This window comes from Phacochoerus africanus, chromosome 6 (assembly GCF_016906955.1).
Source record: "Phacochoerus africanus isolate WHEZ1 chromosome 6, ROS_Pafr_v1, whole genome shotgun sequence".
NCBI classification, from domain to species: domain Eukaryota; kingdom Metazoa; phylum Chordata; class Mammalia; order Artiodactyla; family Suidae; genus Phacochoerus; species Phacochoerus africanus.
In genome coordinates this window covers 99,901,343-99,916,931 of record NC_062549.1, presented here as the reverse complement: position 1 = coordinate 99,916,931, position 15,589 = coordinate 99,901,343, and the positions used below count along the sequence as shown (strand labels likewise).

Genomic DNA, 15,589 nt, shown 5'->3' with positions numbered 1-15,589 from the left:
ACCTGTGCCTACTCAATCCCTATCAAATTGGCCCAAGCAGTCACTAGACTCTATGGATAAAAGTCACATCTGCCAGGTCCAGGCTTCTAACACATCTGAAATTATGTATGTAAAACATTTAGCACTATCCCCAGCGTATGGTAAGCACTCAATAAATAACTGCCTTCCTCTTCACCATGGTTCCCAAAAAGTGGCGATTCTAACTTCTCTCTCAGTACCATGGATAGATGATTAATCTAGTTGATGTAATAGGTCCCAGCAGCTTTATTTCATTTAAAGCAGTTGGGTGGTGTTTTACAATTGCTTCATGTTCTAATTCACTAAATATCTGAATGCCAATGAATTGCTAGTCACCATGCTAGATATAATATATAAAGATAAACCCAGTACCATCTTTGTCTTCAAGATACCCACCATCACTTACTGAGCACCTGTTATGTGCTCAGCACTGGGCCAGGCCTTAGGAATGCGAAGATGAATAGCCTTGAGCATACAGCCTAGTGGGAGGAGATGAGTAAGCACAAGGAAGTGTTGGGGGGCTAGAGTGGGAAAGTAGCTAAGTACAGAGACCTGGGGAAAGGCTCAGGCAGGAAAGGGAGCATAGGAAAAGTGACACAATCTGTATTTTGAAAGATGGGAGGCAGAGCCTGTTTCTTGGGAGAGAGCAAACAGGATATAAGCTGAAGATAGGGCATGAGTCCTGCCAGAACTGACAGGCAGGGGCAAGGACTGGTGGGTTCTTGCTACAATGCTAAGTAGCTTCTCTTATCCTCAGAGCAGTGGGAAGCAAAATGAGCAGATCTGTATTTTAGAAAGATCATTCTGGCAGCACTGTAGAGAATGAATTGGTGGGGGCAAGACTGTTTGGAGACTTGTAATAAAACCTCAGGCAGACTATGAGGAAGGCTTGAACTAGGGCTGTGGAGGCTGGAGATGATGTTGGTTTGAGAAAGTGTGAGGGTAGAATCTGCTGCATTTTGTTGCTATTTGAGTAAGAAGAAAGAAAGGGGAAGTGTCAAAAATGTTTTCCTGGGTGTCCGGCTAGGGGATGGGTGTGATTAATCCGAGGTGCTACCTGCTGTAACAGGTATGCAGGGTGCCATGGAGAGGTGCTTATAGTTCCGCCCATGGCTGGTTGGAGATGACCTGTGAGTCCAGACGTCAATCTGGGGATCATTTTCCTAAACAAAGAAGATGGGAGGAAAGAGGAGCTGGGGACTTAGAGGTTCCCCTTTGTTGTTTATTTATTTTTTTTACCACACCCATGGATCATCCCCAAGCGTCACGCCTAAATTCCCCACGTTGCGGAAGCCCGGCTTCCTTCCGACCCCGCGGAAGGCTCCGTGGGGAAGCGCCTCTAGGCCACCAGAGGGCGCCAAGCCTGACCCGGCGACCCTAGAGCCGAGTTATGGCCGCGGCGCGGGTGCTGCTGCTACTGTCCGGGCGCCCGGAGTCGGTGAGCTTCGCGCAGAGTGTGTGCGGCCTCCTGGGCGCCAGACCCGGGCTCGGGCCGTGGCCCACACACTGCAGCCTCAAGCGGGGACAACTCGTCCTCTCGGCCAGGCCATTCCCAGGCGCGTCGGCCAGGCTTCCGCTCCAGGTCGGGAGAGGGGGCACCCAGCGCGGGGCAGTGAAGGGAGGGACTGGGATCGGGCGGGAGCTGGAGGCCGGCGGCCTGGGGGCCGGGCCAGTCGCCGACTCCGCCTCCTCCTCCGAAGTCGCGCGGTGTCGCCCAATTTTTGCAAGCCCCGCCTCTGAAGCGTTAACCGCAGCGGCTCCCTCCCTCCAGCGACCCCCTTTCTGCCCTTTTGCGGCCCTGGAGCAGCAGCCGGGGGCTCCTGCGGCCAAGCTGCCCATGAATCGAGGTGTGGATCTGGGCGTGGCGGTCATTCTGCAGTCCAGCGATCAAACTGTCTTGTTGACCCGAAGGACAGGCACCCTCAACGTTTTCCCCAACCTCTGGGTACCCCCAGGTGAGCACCCTGAGGACTAGGCCCCAAGACCCGGAAGGAAATCTGTCCTTTACCCAACAGTGCTCTTCCCCGTCTCAAAAGACAAAGAAGTAGGTCCCATAATTGCAAAGGGCTACAGCCTCTGTGCCGGCTGGAGAAGGGGGCAGTGTAAACAGTGAGTGGGGCTCCTTGGCCAGGACCACCACCGCTCACTACTGGTCCCACTGTTGTTGCAGGTGGGCATGTGGAACCTGATGAAGAGGTAACCAATCAAGTGACACAACCCGCACCTTGCCCCAGAGGACAGGGTGCCTGGGACCATCTTGGGGCTGGGCAGAGGGAAGGGCAAACACAGGACTCAGAGGAGTCAGGCACTGGCCTCTCTGACCTGCCCTCTCACTCCCAGCTGTTGGAAGGAGGGCTTCGAGAGCTTTGGGAGGAGAGTGGACTACAGCTGCCCCAGGGCCAGTTCTCTTGGACCCCTCTGGGGTTATGGGAGGTGAGACAGGGACCTGGGAGAGCATCCTTCCTATTTAACCAAAAGCCCTTAATAACCTCTAACCCACCAAAGCCCACAGAACAGCCCTACTTGCCTTGACCACAGGGGAAACGATGGAGTGTGGGTGGTTTGGAGTCCCCAGTGCCACGACCCTTACCCATGTCCCTCCTGTGCCATCTCTACTCTCCACTTCCTCAGCTGCATTTACAAAGTCTCAAAAAGGCACAGGAAGTTCTCACTTTTGCTGTTTTCTTCTTTCTCAGTCTGCCTACCCCCCTAGGCTGAGCTGGGGTCTCCCCAAATACCATCACATCATTCTCTATCTCCTTGTCATCTCTCAGGAGACACAGCAGCAGCTACAGGTAGGACTGGCAGTAGAAAGAAATGGGGCTGAACAGACTGGTTCTGACTATGACTAAGGTGGGGACAAGAGGATCAGAGATAACCAAAAAATCCAGTAGATCGCCCCCCCCCCATCCCAAGTCTCTCTCCCCTGTACCATTCCACCTGTAGTAGGCTGTGATCAAGAACAGGGCTTCTGATGTGTACCTGTTGTGGCTGAGCGGTTAACGAAGCCAATTAAAACCCATGAGGACTGGGATTCAATCCCCACCCTTGCTCAGTTGGCTAAGGATCTGGCATTGCTGTAAGCTGTGGTGTAGATCACAGACTCAGCTCAGATCTGGTGTGGCTGTGGCTGTGGCTGTGGCTCCGATTCGACCCCTAGCCTGGGAACCTCCATATGCCACAGGTGCAGCCCTAAAAAGACCAAAAAAAAAAAAAAAAAAAACAGGGCTTCTGAGAGAAGCTACAACTAAGAGATCAACATGTCCGGCACCAGGCCCAGATCCAACCAAACCCAAGAGAGGTGAGCGCCCTTATGTGGCTGGGACCAGATGTAGCAGCTGCGGTGGCTGCCACAGAGGGTGAGACAGAGACACCCAGTCATCTTCCCCAGGACCTACCACCTTCTGTCCTGTAAGTAAGAGCATCGCCCTAACCCAACACACCAACGCATAACACGCTGAGAAGTTCAGCTTCTCTCTCCTCCTCAGGGAGCAATTTTGTGCCATGGGGGAGATTTAGAGAGTGAGTTGGTCATCTAGTAATGAAGAGAGCACGTGAGATCAAAAACAAGGCCCATCCAAGGGATCCTGCTCCATCCAGCTAGCACTGAATTTCAGCCCCACTTTCTCATCGGGCAAGTCCCTTCTGTAACATGAGCTTAACACCCACCCACCCCTGTCCATGGCGGTTGTAGGATCAGGTGACCTAAGGGATATGGAAATGGGCTGAGCCTGTGGCTCAGCCCAGATGGGAGCTGTCATTCTGCAGTGCAGTAGAACTCGAGGATGGAGGAGTTCGACCTCTGGCCTTGCCCACATCCACACTGCTGCGGACGACCCCAGCCACGGCAGAGAGCACAGAGAGGGTCAGCACCGGGACCAAGTTTGCCCTCAGGCTCTGGCTGCAGCATCTGGGAAGGTAAGGATGAGGAAGGACTTCAGGGCCCCAGTGCGTTTCGCCCTCATGTTTTTAGGGGCATGGGGGAGAGGAAGGAAGAACGAACTGCTCTCGGAAACCCTGTGTAACACCCCTACCATGTGCGAGTGGAGCTCATGCAGACCCAGGGCCAGCAAGGGAAGAAGAGAAGTTGGATCCCCTCCCCTCAAACCAGGGATCTAGAAAGCAAAGTGCTTAATCCTCTCCCAGTCCACCCCCGTGACACTCAGAACATTCACAACCTTTATTATGGTTAAGAACTTTGCTACAACTGTGGGAATATAAAGTAAAATTACAACATAGTCCCTAGGCCCTAGAGGAGCCTGCAAAGGGAGACCGGGGAGAGCACGAGGGCGCCCCCACCTCCCAGGAAAGGTGCAGAATGAGCCAGACCTCGCCACGGGGCCACGGGCCTTTAGAAGCTCAGGCCCCGGCTTGGTCAGCATAAGCAACATTGTGAACTTAAATATATAAATAGAGACCCAGGCAATTGGCCAGGCCCTTTCCCCCAACCCCTAGGGGTCAGGGCTAAGGCCGTGTCTCCTCCTCAGTCATACTAGGAAGTAGGAGGCAGGGAAAGTCATCTTTGGAGTATTTTGGTTTCTCTTGTTTATGCACAAAAAATCTGCAACCCAAAATAGAGTTCTCTGTTCCATGGGTCTGCCTATCTGTTATTCCACCTGTCTGTCTGGCCAAAGAGAATGGAATGGACATGAAGAGACATGGGACACGGGAAGGAACAGAGCCCGCTTTGGGGAACAGGAAGAGAGGGCGCCTGGGGGACACTAGAAGGGCCCTTTCCCCATGAGGCTCTCGACAGTCAAGGCTGAGGACTCAGCCCTTTCCCCAACTCACCTCCCATCCCATTTGCCTCCCACCGCCTATGTTAACATACCCAAAGGAATGTGCTGGACATCCAAGGACATTTCCCAAAACAGACCCCAAATGTCCTTAAAAAGAGGTTAAATATTAACCCTTTGGGTGCTGGCCTTGTCAGGCAGACATAAGGCCAAAAACACGTGTCCATGAAGGTCTTTCTGGCCTTTGACCAAAGGCCCCTGAGGGGTCAGAGCGGCCAGGGGTCCAGACTTTGCAGCATTACTCGCTCAGTGTTGGGAGGCAGTGAAGGTTCCATAATCCAGGGGACTCAGTCCAGGGAAATGATGTCTGAGCGACAGCCTGTCAAAGAGGGCCCAGAGGGCAGGGGTCCTCCATGCCCCTCCCTTAAGGTCCCCCCAGGGGCCACAATGTTACTGACACGGCCAGGAGGGGGTGCTGGAGTGGTGCTGCGGTGAGAGCTCCCCAGCGTGGGGGCTAGCGGGCCCAGGAAGTGGGAAGGGGTCCCTCGGTACTGGAAGAAGTGACCAAGGGCATCCTGTTCATCTAGCGACGTGATGACGGAGGGGCCATAGTGCTAGGAGGAATCAAGAGCATGGTTTCAGATTTCATCCTGCCTTCACCCACCTCCCTCCCAATCACTCATCTCAGAAATATCACAGGATCAATCGCTCGGGATCCAAAGGATTCTCTGAGAAGCGGAGAGCTTCCCTCTGCCTCTTTCCCCACTCCCTCACCCCCGCCCCCCATTCCTGCCTTGAGAGAGCCCCACCAGCTTGCTAGGTTCTCGGCCCTGTGGGCGTCTGAAATGTGTGGAATGTCCGGCTGGAACAGTCATGGTGCTCAAGTGCACATGGGTTTGGGGGGGATGGGGGGAACAGACAGGCCCAAAACCACACTAAAAACTCTGGAGACAGAACAGTAACAGGGGACAGAGGGAGACGTGGGTGAGAATCCTAGGAAGTCGGTCCCTAGCAGGGAAATCAACTGCCTGGACTGCCCCACTTCCTTCAAAGAGAAGCAGATTTAGGTCCCTGGGGAGGGGGCCGTCAGTGCCTAGAAAGGAAGCTTCAGAGATCTGAGATCTTCATGGGAGGAGAAGGGACCACTTACCTGACTCTCAGTCTGAAGGAAAGAAAATAAATCTAAACCTGGTAGGGAAAAAAAAAAAATGAAATCAACCTCCTATCGGACCCCTTCACCACCCCTCCCCCAAAAAAGTTCAAAGAAGTTCCTTGGATTATGGCCCTTTGCAAGACAGCCTGCCTGAAAGCTTTGCAAAGGAAAGGGGGGTTCTGAGCTGGTTTGGGGGAGGGTGTGACAGTGCAGCCCCCCCTTGTGACCATACCTTGGATATCAGTCCCCAGTGGGAAGGCAGGTGGGTACTCATGTAGGGGGAGGCTGGACAGGAAGTCCCCGCCCAGCGTGCCCATAGCAGGGCTCCGTAGCACCGAAGATGGCTGGTGACCCGATGTCAGGACTCTGGGAGGAGAGAGAAGGAATGACAGATACCCTCACCCAGCTCAGCCTCCCAGGTCCCCTCTCTGCCCCAGGGCTTGCCTTGTGACCAGAAAGCATGCCCGACTTCTTCCTTTGTCCCTTCAGCTATAAATCCAGCCTATTTCTTCATACCCTTTGCTTCCAGGTAGAGCCGGGATAGCAGCTGAGGTGACAGGACAGTGCTTCTTGGTCGGGGGTAGGTCCTCCTCGTCTGATGAGCTTTCTATTGTCAAGTCAATAACTTCAACCTTCTTTTTATTATCTGATGAATTGCCTTCTTGCACTGGGCTATACTGGAGGCCTGTAGGTGGTAAGAAGACTGTGTCTCAGAGAAGAGACCATACAAGACTGAGCTCAACTGGGGGACAGGGGGTCACTCACCATCCAGCCCATACCCTGGCGGGGGGCAAACCTCAGATGCCTCCTTTTTGGGTTTCATTGGGCACCAGGATCCGTCTTCCATGAATTGGATCTCATCACAATCCGAGCAGGAATTAAGAATCTCCATAAATAACCTGGAGGAGGGGAGAGAGGAAAAGTCATGCGGCTGGAACAGGAGCCAGGGTGTTCTGGGACCCCCACTTCCTGAACCTCAGTTTCCGCATCTGTAAATTAGGGACATTATCCACCCTACTGACCTCTCTGAGTTGTTGGAATCAAATAAAGTAAGATGTGTAAAAGAGCTTTGGAAACTTTAAATGCTGTTTTTTTGTTTGTTTTTTTGTCTTTCTAGGGCCGCATCTGCAGCATATGGAAGTTCCCAGGCTAGGGGTAGAATCAGAGCTATAGCTGCTGCCCTACACCACAGCCACAGCATCAAGGGATCTGAGCCATGTCTGCACCAGCTATAGCTGCTGCCCTACACCACAGCTCATGGCAGCACCAGATCCTTAACCCACTGAGCAAGGCCAGGGATCAAACCCGTGTCCTCATGGATACTAGTCACCTCCCAACTGCTAAGCTTTAAAATAAATTACATTCTAAGCACCTGTTTCCTGTCACACTAGGGACAAGACAGAAGGAGCAGAGATATAGAACTCTATATACCACCTCAAAAGAAGGCACTGGGGGAGTTCCCGTAGTGGTGCAGCAGAAACGAATCCGACTAGGAACCATGAGGTTGCGGGTTCGATCCCTGGCCTCGCTCGGGGGGTTAAGGATCCGGCGTTGCCATGAGCTGTGGTGTAGGTCGCAGACACAGCTCAGATCTGGCGTTGCTGTGGCTGTGGTATAGGCTGGCAGCTGTAGCTCTGGATTGGACCCCTAGCCTGGCGACCTCCATATGCCGCAGGTACAGCCCTAAAAAGACAAAAGACAAACAAACAAACAAACAAAAAAAGGCGGCACTGGGAACAAGAACCATGTTGTAGGCTCTGAAACCAGTTAGGACTAGCCAGATCAGCACATCCAGGCCTCAAAAGAACATTACTGATCCCAGTGAGTAAGAGATCAGGTAGTTGTTATAGGAGATATATTCTAAGTTTGATACACTGGCTCTGCCACTTACTAACAATATAACTTTGAGCAAAATACTCAGTCTCCCTAGGCATCAATTTCCTCATCTGTAATGACAGTGCCTATCTCATAGGGTTACTGGCATTTCATGGGATTTGATGAGATTAAGACATTCCAAGTGCTCAGCACCATGACTGGTAAGTAGTAAGTCGTCAATGTTGGAGATATATACAGTATATAAGAGGATACATTTTATACATATAATGTTTATATAAAGAAGACAGGTTAAGAGTTGGGGTTCATGGGAGGGGAAGTAGATCATATATATATGGGGGGGAAGGCAGTGCTGGTGGATGTCCTGGGTAAAAGGAAGCTGAATATAGAATGACCTTACCCATCAATGATAAGAGATTCGTAGGGAGCCTTCTTGTCACACACAGGACACGTCCATGTTGGCTTCTTCTCATTCATCTGTAGATAAAGGGCAGCATCGAAGCTCTGCAGGTGGGCGCAGGTGAGGGCACGACAAGGGACAGTCAAGCGCATCTTCCCTAGCTGAGGAGAGACAAGTTCTCTGGTCAGAGTCCTCACATCCCAAAAAGCCTCACTTCAGTAGCCCTAAGAACTCTCATCTAAGTCCAGAGGTTTAACCCAACTCTCCCCCCACCCGCCTCTTCTCCCTCGTACCCACCGGGCACATGAGTGACACCCGGAGACTCGTAGTGGCCACCTCACTGTCTGGGTCAGCGGTCAATTTCTCCTTGACTGAAACAAGAGTGGGGTCAAAGCCATAGGGTCAGCAAGACTGGAGAGACGCCCAGGAGGTGGTGAGGCCAGAAGCAGATGGCTCTGGCTGAGAGATGACTGGGTAGAGAGCCTTTGGGGGGCCAATGGGATGTCACGGGGGCGGGGGGTGATCTGGGATAGAGATTATGAAGGCTGGGTTGGGGGAGGAGATTTCCCCATCCTTGAAGATGCTTAAATATAGGGGAGTGACACTTTGGCAGAGATGATCTAAGCATCACAAGAGGGTTGATTGGATGACTCTTTCTAGTCTGAAGAACCCATATTTCACCAGGGCTGGAGTTAAGGCCTATGAGATGCAAAGCAGATGTATAATTGGGAATGCAAGGGTGTCACTCGATGCCTGGAGTGGTCCCACTTTTCAACCCCAAAGATCAGTAAGAGGAATAGAGGGGGGGGTTGGAGTTCATGTGAGAGGTGAGTTATGCTGTCACAAGAGAGGTATGAGCTTAATTATAAAGGCGGGAAGGCCAGGAAGAATTGGATCCAGATCAAAGGAGAAAAAGGACAGGACGTTACTCACTCAGTGCTCGGGAATGGTCTGGGTTCCGGATGCCCTTTGCTCTGAGTTTTTGTAGAAGAGTCCCTGCGGTCAGCTGCCTCACCAGGTACACAGACAAGGAGTAATTCTACTTGGAGGTGGGGGGGAACAATTAGCCTCTGCTTTACACACCACCACTACCACCCCACATTGTCACATGAGGGCCAGAGACAGCAAGTTAAGGCAGAGAGACCCATAGAGAGAAAGATGTTTCCCCAGCCCAAGGCACTGGATGACTCCCTCTCAACTCCCTGCACGATTCTCCAAGTTCCCTGCCTCAGCCATGCTCACCCGTCCAAACTCAGATGACCAGTTGACCACTATGGTGTTGGGAACAGTGGCCGAGAGTCGAGCCAAGGGTGTGATGTTGATGGGACGGCTGGGTCTCTTGGGCTCAGCCCCATTCTTGGTAGGGGGGAGGTAACCCTGGGAAAGGGAGGAACTGGTCAAAACATCTTGCCCTCGCTTGTTCACTCGCTGGAGAGAAGCTCAGCTCACTCACTGACCAAGGAGATGGGGGTCCATTCAGTGACTCAAAGAACTGGGGCACTATCTAGGCTTGCAAGCGGGGTTCACTCCCGGGGAACAAGGAGAGCTTATTCACTGACCAGAGAGATAGGAACCTGCTCATTGAGTTCTTAAAAAGGCATAGTAGGGACACTCTACTTCCTCCAACCCTCAGCCCTTGGGTCATTACTTCTAAGACTCTTCCCTGAACCTCTGGGTTGAGCTAATGTCCCTCCTCTGAGTTCTGAGAGAATCCTTGTTCAGCCCTATCGTAATACTCTCTAGATTATATGGATTCAGTCAATAAAGTGAGCACCTTCTATGTGCCAGGCATTGTGCTAGCCGTGGCTCTTTCATAATAGGTTTGTAGTTAACATTTAAGAACGGAAACAGGGAAGGGGTTACTGCCAGAAGAAGGGAAGAACAGTTACCGGTAGGGGGCACAGTTTCCCATTGACCTTGACAAAGAGGTTGGGAGGGAAATAATCCTCCTGCGGGCAGCTGGTCTCACAGAGACAGAACCTGGTAAGAAAAGAGAAGATGAAAGGGTGGGAGGCAGTTTCTTGAACTGAATCTGGCAGAGAGATAGAGAACCTCAGAGAATCAGTCATGGGTATCTGTAGCCATCAACTTCCAAACAAGAATCCCTGGTCTGCAGTGGATGTGGCAGAGCAGGCATATCTCCTGGCGGTAACTGTCATACCTTTATTTCCTTCCCATCCTCAATGGGAGCCCAGCAGGGAGGGAGGATCAACTCACCGGAGCTGCACCTGTATGGTATAATCGCATTTGGCTCCTGGCAGAACCTCTCTGGAATAGGGAGGGAGAAGGAAAGATGTCAGTGTGTGGACCCTGGAGGGCAGGAGTGAAGAGACAGAGACACAGACAGTTAAATGTCCAGGGGACAGAGAAGAGACATACAAGAGATTGAGGGACAGGAGTTCCTGTTGTGGCTGAGGGGTAATGAACCCGACTAGTACCCATGAGGATGCGGGTTCAATCTCTGACCTCACTCAGTGGGTTAAGGATCCGGTGTTGCCTCAAGCTGTGGTGTAGGTCACAGACGCGGCTCAGATCTGGTGTTGCTGTGGCTATGGTGTGGCCAGCAGCTGCAGCTCCGATTGGACCCTTAGCCTGGGAACATCCATAAGCCGTGGATGCCGCCCTAAAGACAAAAAAAGAGAGAGAGAGAATGAGGGACAAAGCACGATGGAGAGGAAGGTGAGCAGGGCAAAAGAGAGTTAGAGAGCAGAGTCTAAGAGTAATCACCCAAGGGTGAGGTGGGAGAATTGAAAGAGAGGTACCTGGATGTGAGAATCTGCTGCACTTGCTGGGGGGTGAGGGCAAAGGTGAAGTGCGCTTCCTCAAACCGCTGGCTAGAAGTGGAGGCTGAGGACACAAAGGGGCAGTTATTCCCAAGCCCACGCACAGGCAGCCACAGAAGATGCCCTTATTCCAGGCTCCTGATCCCATAGGACTACAGCCTAAGAAAGGCTTGGGGAAGAGGCATGGAGTCCCAGAAGACCAAGGGACCACAAAGAGCCATACCGAGGGTGGTGGGCCGGATGAGCTCCCCGTAGATTTCATAGAAGGGCAATGGTTTCATGGTGACATCAGGGTGCACAGGCTGGGGCAGAGGGGGATGCATGTCCACTTCACGCTTGGGGCCCAGCAGGGTGCCGGGGGCCAAGAGGGCCGGGGGGATGGGAGCTAGAGGACCAGGGGAGCCTACAGGAGGGGTGCCAGGGGGCAGAGAGAGCAAGGAAAGATCTGAGGGCCCCAGGGTCTTCCGGGGAAAGCGTCGGCGGTAAAGCTCTTTGATCTTCATCTGGACACTGGGGGCACAGCTGGACTTGAGGAGGTGCAGGGCCTTGGCCAGGAGCTCGTGCTTCCGTCCACTCTTGTTCCGGCCAGCAAAGCCGAGGAGCACCTGGAGCTCAGACACCCGGAAACTCATCACCATGTGCTGTGGAGACCAGAGAAGCTTGAGAATCCTATCTTGCACAGGCCTGTCCTGCCAAAGACACCGGGGCTGAGCTATTAGGTGGGCAATGCCGTTTTCCCTCCAGCACTGATCAAAAAGATGCTGTGCAGCTGGTGGATTACTGCTAGCCAGCCAGTCTGGCCAAAGGACATCTAAGTCCCATTTTAGCAACCCTTAGGTCAACCTCACCACTACCCCCCAGGCTTGAGCAACCCTATCTCCCCAAGCCTGGAAGCTGAGCAGGTGAGGGCAGGGCACAGGGTGCAGACAGCATGCCATCCTGAAGCACACCTCGGAGTCCGCCAGGGCCTCCTACCTCCAACCCTGCCTTGAGCCTGGACTCTCCTTTAAGCTGCTTATCTCCTCTCCTGCTCTTTCTCAAACTCTCAGACCCATCCCAGCCTCCTGGGAAGAGGACAGGAGGGAGACAGGGAGAAGGAGGGAGAGAACAGGATTCAGGCCACCAAGGACCACAGGGAAGAAAGGGGCCAGGGGGCTGGAGGACTTGTCACACCCACCCTTCCCAACACCTCAATCTACCTCAGCTATTTTCCCCAAGCTTCAGGAGCTTTTGTGGCCAGGGTCTACAGGTCAGAGTTCAATGCTCATAACTCCCCCAAATCCCTTCTCAGTGTATTATTTACATAACCGCCCTTCCCTCAGTCCTATAGTTCTGGAAGAGAAACTGGACCAAGACTTGGGGTGAGGGGCTTAACTGCAAATTGTGGAGTCCAGGTATGCTTTTTTTTTTTTTAACCTCTTTCCTCCATCTGCCAGGAAATAATATCCTGCTTCTCTCCTACACAGAGAAAATAAGTAACCCCCCCCCCCCATAGGGATGGAAGAGAGAAGGGTAAAGTTCGAAACAGAGGCCCTGGAAGAATGAGCCAGGGTGCACAAGAGCATGCTCTCCTAAACTGGGGCCAGTGACTAGACCTCAAGCCTTCCCAAGACTATGGCTCCATTTCAAAAGGCAGAGTAAAGGCAGGAGGCAGGACAATGAACTCTATGGATTTTAAAGGTTCTGTGAAATGTCCTCCAATACGGTTATCCTTAGGACTCTGTGTGGTAGCGGTAAGCTCTCTCCAGACTCCCTTCTGGGAATCTCTAGGAGACCCTGCCATGGGCAGGCCTTACAGCCCACCACGATTCTTCCCCGCCTAGGAAGCATTACGGCTTTGCGCCCCTTCTGAGGAATGTCATTAAAAACTTGCTCTTCCACCCTTCTCCTCATCCTTATTTCCCCTGTCCTGTCTTTATTTCGCCATTAGCTTTGTCAAGAACTTCTCCCAGTTTATCCCATAGTTTCACACTCCTCTGTCTCTGCCCAAAGATACCGACACACTAAGGACCTTCCTCTCAGCCTCCAGGATGCTTCTGCCCCACCCCTCGTTCTATCCGCCTGCACAGCCCCGCCCCCTAGATCTCAGCCGCCTACTGGTACTTCCCAAGGCTCAGATCTCAATAGCAGCCCCAAAGCCTCTAGCCTCTCAGCGCCTTCCCCCCCGAGGAGCCTCCCCGTACATCTGCCCTCCAGTCCATCCCATCTGCCCCCTACTGTCGCACCTCTGGGCCTTGACCGACTCGGCCCCATGCCTCTACAGCTGCTCTTCCTCCCGGCCCTATCCCCACCGCAGCCCCAACTACCAAATCCGACTTCTACCCCCGCGTCCCCGCCCCCTGCGCCTCGGCCCCCAACAGCTGCAAAGCTGCAATTCCCCTCGGCCCCACCCCTACATCTGCCCCGGGGCCCCGCCCCCGGAGCCCCGCAGCAGCCCCTTCTTCGCCCACAGCCACCTCTCACCCATCCCCAGCAGGCAGTCTCCGCCACGTCTCCAGACCCTACCCGAGCCCTCAGCACCCAGTCTCGGTCGCTTCCCCGACTCGGCGTACAGTGGGGCTCAGTCCAGATGGGGATGGGGGAGGGGGCCGGTACCTTTAATTCGCCCAGCTCCGCCATCTTGAGACATCGCAGGCGCCGGAGCCCGAGCCCGAGCTCAGGCCCAGGGACCGGCGCACAACTCTCCACCCCGGCGCCGGCCGCAAATGCCGCCTGCTCCGCCCCGTCCGGCCCCCTACACCTCCCCTTCCCGGCCCCGCCCGCCCGGTTTCGGACGAGCCCCAGCCTCAGCCCCTCCCTCCACAGCCGGACCCAGCCCCTGCACGTCTTTGGCCCGGTGTGCGAGACCGGTAGACTTGGAGGGTGTGAACGGCCCGAAGGATCGCGGGCTCCCCGCGGGAAATGGAGAGGAGGTGGATCCGAAGTACCTGAGGGGAGGGGGGGTTGCCACGCCGGAGTCGGGAGGGAGATGAGCTTTTAGGGAAGCAATGATACTTGAAATATGGAGGGAAAGTATCGAGAAGGGCTAAATCTCAGAGAAATGGGGGAGGGGGTAGCGAAGTTAGAGCGAATATCCTCATCTCCCTCTCTCCAAGTTTAACCAGATAAAATCAAGAGTTCTACCAACTCGGGAAATGGATGAGACCCAATCCATTTTAGGGACACTATAGGATCGTGAATAGTTCAAGACGGCTATTCTCAATTCTTCACCCCCCTCCCCCCAACTACCCTGTAGCTCGTGGTCCTGCGGTAGGACTCAAACTCGGCAGCAAGAAAGTTTGGTGCGAGAGCCAGACTTACCAGCACAGTTGCAGGGAGCGGGGAGGGGGCTCGGGAGGCTCAGAGGGTGGGCTGGGGAGGTGGGGGAAGGGAGCTCGGCGCCGCTCCCGCAGTCTGCGCGGCTGGAGGTCGGTCCGGCAGCTGGACGCTGCAGCCGCAGCTCCGCCCGGGCGGGAGCTCCGCCCGGCCCAGCGCTGAGGCTGGGGCCGCCCCCTCCTGGGTAAGCCCGCCAGGACCGCGGGGAAGTGGGGAGAGGGCGGAGTCTGAGGCGGGAGAGGGAGGGACTCAGGCCGGTGCTGGAGAGATTAACTCCTCCAGTGAGAGGATCAAGGGAGACGTTCTTGTATCTCGACATTCTCACTACCGCTTTGACCCCTTGGAAGCTCGTGTATGCGCTTGGGGTGGAGGCATGCTGCAAACAAGACAGTGCGGACCGGGAATCTGATAGCATAAAGAGGTTCCTACTTAGGGTGAGGCTCTCTCCCTCGGAGAAAGAAAACCCAGGCTGCTAAAATCCAAAGTGTACCTAAACCCTAACTCTACCTGTGGTCCCCTACCCCCTACCTCAAATACACAGACTGTCACCAGAGACCCCCACACCTTTGGTATAATTGAAGGTGAATAGAACGGGGGTTTTCTCTCCCCAGAATGTCACCTGCCACTCTCTGAACTGCCTACTCTCCTTCCTCCAAAGTGTTAGACCTTCCAGAGGTCCCATTCTCAAACTAATCACACGTGGGCAGGTCCCTTGAAAGTACCACCTTTAGAGCAGTTTACCCAAACTAGGTACTGGAAAAACTCATAACCTTTTATACTTGGTTGGCTGGGACATCAGTGATAGTTATTTGTGTAATATTTGAATGCTGTTCAGAGATTGTTAGGTGCTGAGAACATAAAACCCTTGCAGGAGTTGTCAGCCTAGAATCAGCAACAAGATGGTTAAACCAATAATTGGCATACAGAAAGAGTGCTCTAATAAATAATATGGATAATCCTCTCATTTAGCTTAAACATTCAGTATAATCCTTCCCTGAGCGACTCCACAGCTCTACGACTGAAGGTGCCAGGCTGCCAATATCCCCAGGTACCTGCTGAACTGGACAGTGCCTAACTACTTTGTGGATTTTATCCCTAGGAAGGATGTCCACCCTCTCCTGACACTCAGGTTCTTTCCTTGCTGCTCCGTAGTGCAGAATCAAGCTCATTTATTTGGTTCTAAGTCCCACCTGCTCCCTCTAACACTTGAGTCTCCATCAGGCCTGAGCTCTTTTTTTTTTTTTTTTTTTTTTTGGTTCTGTTAAGTTCTCTAAGTCAAAAGTAACTATGGAAGTTCCCTTGTGGTGGAGTGAGTTAAGGATCCAGTATTGCTGCAGCTGTGGTGCAGGTT

At 53.4% G+C, this 15,589-nt stretch overlaps 2 protein-coding genes across 10 annotated transcripts; one reads left to right on the top strand and one right to left on the bottom strand.

Annotated features, from left to right (window-relative positions):
* The first annotated feature begins 1,256 nt into the window (after nt 1-1,256).
* On the top strand, nt 1,257-6,990 carry NUDT17 (nudix hydrolase 17). 7 transcript variants are annotated; one of them, XM_047784829.1, is made up of 8 exons: nt 1,288-1,600; nt 1,790-1,973; nt 2,189-2,214; nt 2,359-2,451; nt 2,715-2,813; nt 3,293-3,429; nt 3,787-3,936; nt 4,015-4,153. In XM_047784829.1, exons 1-8 carry the CDS (start codon nt 1,409-1,411, stop codon nt 4,151-4,153), a joined length of 1,020 nt encoding a protein of 339 aa, XP_047640785.1. In that variant the 5' UTR covers nt 1,288-1,408. The 7 variants fall into 7 exon arrangements, with proteins under 7 accessions (XP_047640782.1, XP_047640778.1, XP_047640785.1 ...); XM_047784824.1 differs by lacking the exon at nt 4,015-4,153 and adding an exon at nt 6,437-6,990 and having other exon boundaries at nt 1,304-1,600; nt 3,792-3,936; XM_047784825.1 differs by lacking the exon at nt 4,015-4,153 and adding an exon at nt 6,437-6,990 and having other exon boundaries at nt 1,359-1,600.
* PIAS3 (protein inhibitor of activated STAT 3) lies at nt 4,185-14,383 on the bottom strand. Of its 3 annotated transcripts, none has more exons than XM_047784818.1 (14): nt 14,224-14,383; nt 11,147-11,564; nt 10,903-10,987; nt 10,358-10,408; nt 10,030-10,120; nt 9,383-9,517; nt 9,074-9,179; nt 8,438-8,511; nt 8,141-8,301; nt 6,673-6,806; nt 6,424-6,592; nt 6,140-6,273; nt 5,905-5,942; nt 4,185-5,368 (listed from the first exon to the last, which is right to left on the bottom strand). In XM_047784818.1, the coding sequence occupies exons 2-14, from the start codon at nt 11,559-11,561 to the stop codon at nt 5,102-5,104; spliced, it is 1,860 nt and encodes a 619-aa protein (XP_047640774.1). In that variant the 5' UTR covers nt 11,562-11,564; nt 14,224-14,383; the 3' UTR covers nt 4,185-5,101. The 3 variants fall into 3 exon arrangements, with proteins under 3 accessions (XP_047640774.1, XP_047640773.1, XP_047640775.1); XM_047784817.1 differs by lacking the exon at nt 14,224-14,383 and adding an exon at nt 13,519-13,639; XM_047784819.1 differs by lacking the exon at nt 14,224-14,383 and adding an exon at nt 13,149-13,170.
* Nucleotides 14,384-15,589: the final 1,206 nt, after the last annotated feature.

Coding starts and splice junctions, on each gene's coding strand:
- NUDT17 (XM_047784822.1), top strand. CDS start 1,409: ATGGCCGCGGCGCGGGTGCTGCTGCTACTGTCCGGGCGCCCGGAGTCG. Junction 2,452..2,714: donor CCCCTCTGGGGTTATGGGAG/GTGAGACAGGGA, acceptor CTTCTTTCTCAG/TCTGCCTACCCCCCTAGGCT. Junction 2,814..3,292: donor AGACACAGCAGCAGCTACAG/GTAGGACTGGCA, acceptor GTCCGGCACCAG/GCCCAGATCCAACCAAACCC.
- PIAS3 (XM_047784817.1), bottom strand. CDS start 13,542: ATGGCGGAGCTGGGCGAATTAAAG. Junction 10,409..10,902: donor CAGCAGATTCTCACATCCAG/GTACCTCTCTTT, acceptor TCCCTATTCCAG/AGAGGTTCTGCCAGGAGCCA. Junction 6,274..6,423: donor GCTCTACCTGGAAGCAAAGG/GTATGAAGAAAT, acceptor CTCTCCTCCCAG/AGTCCTGACATCGGGTCACC.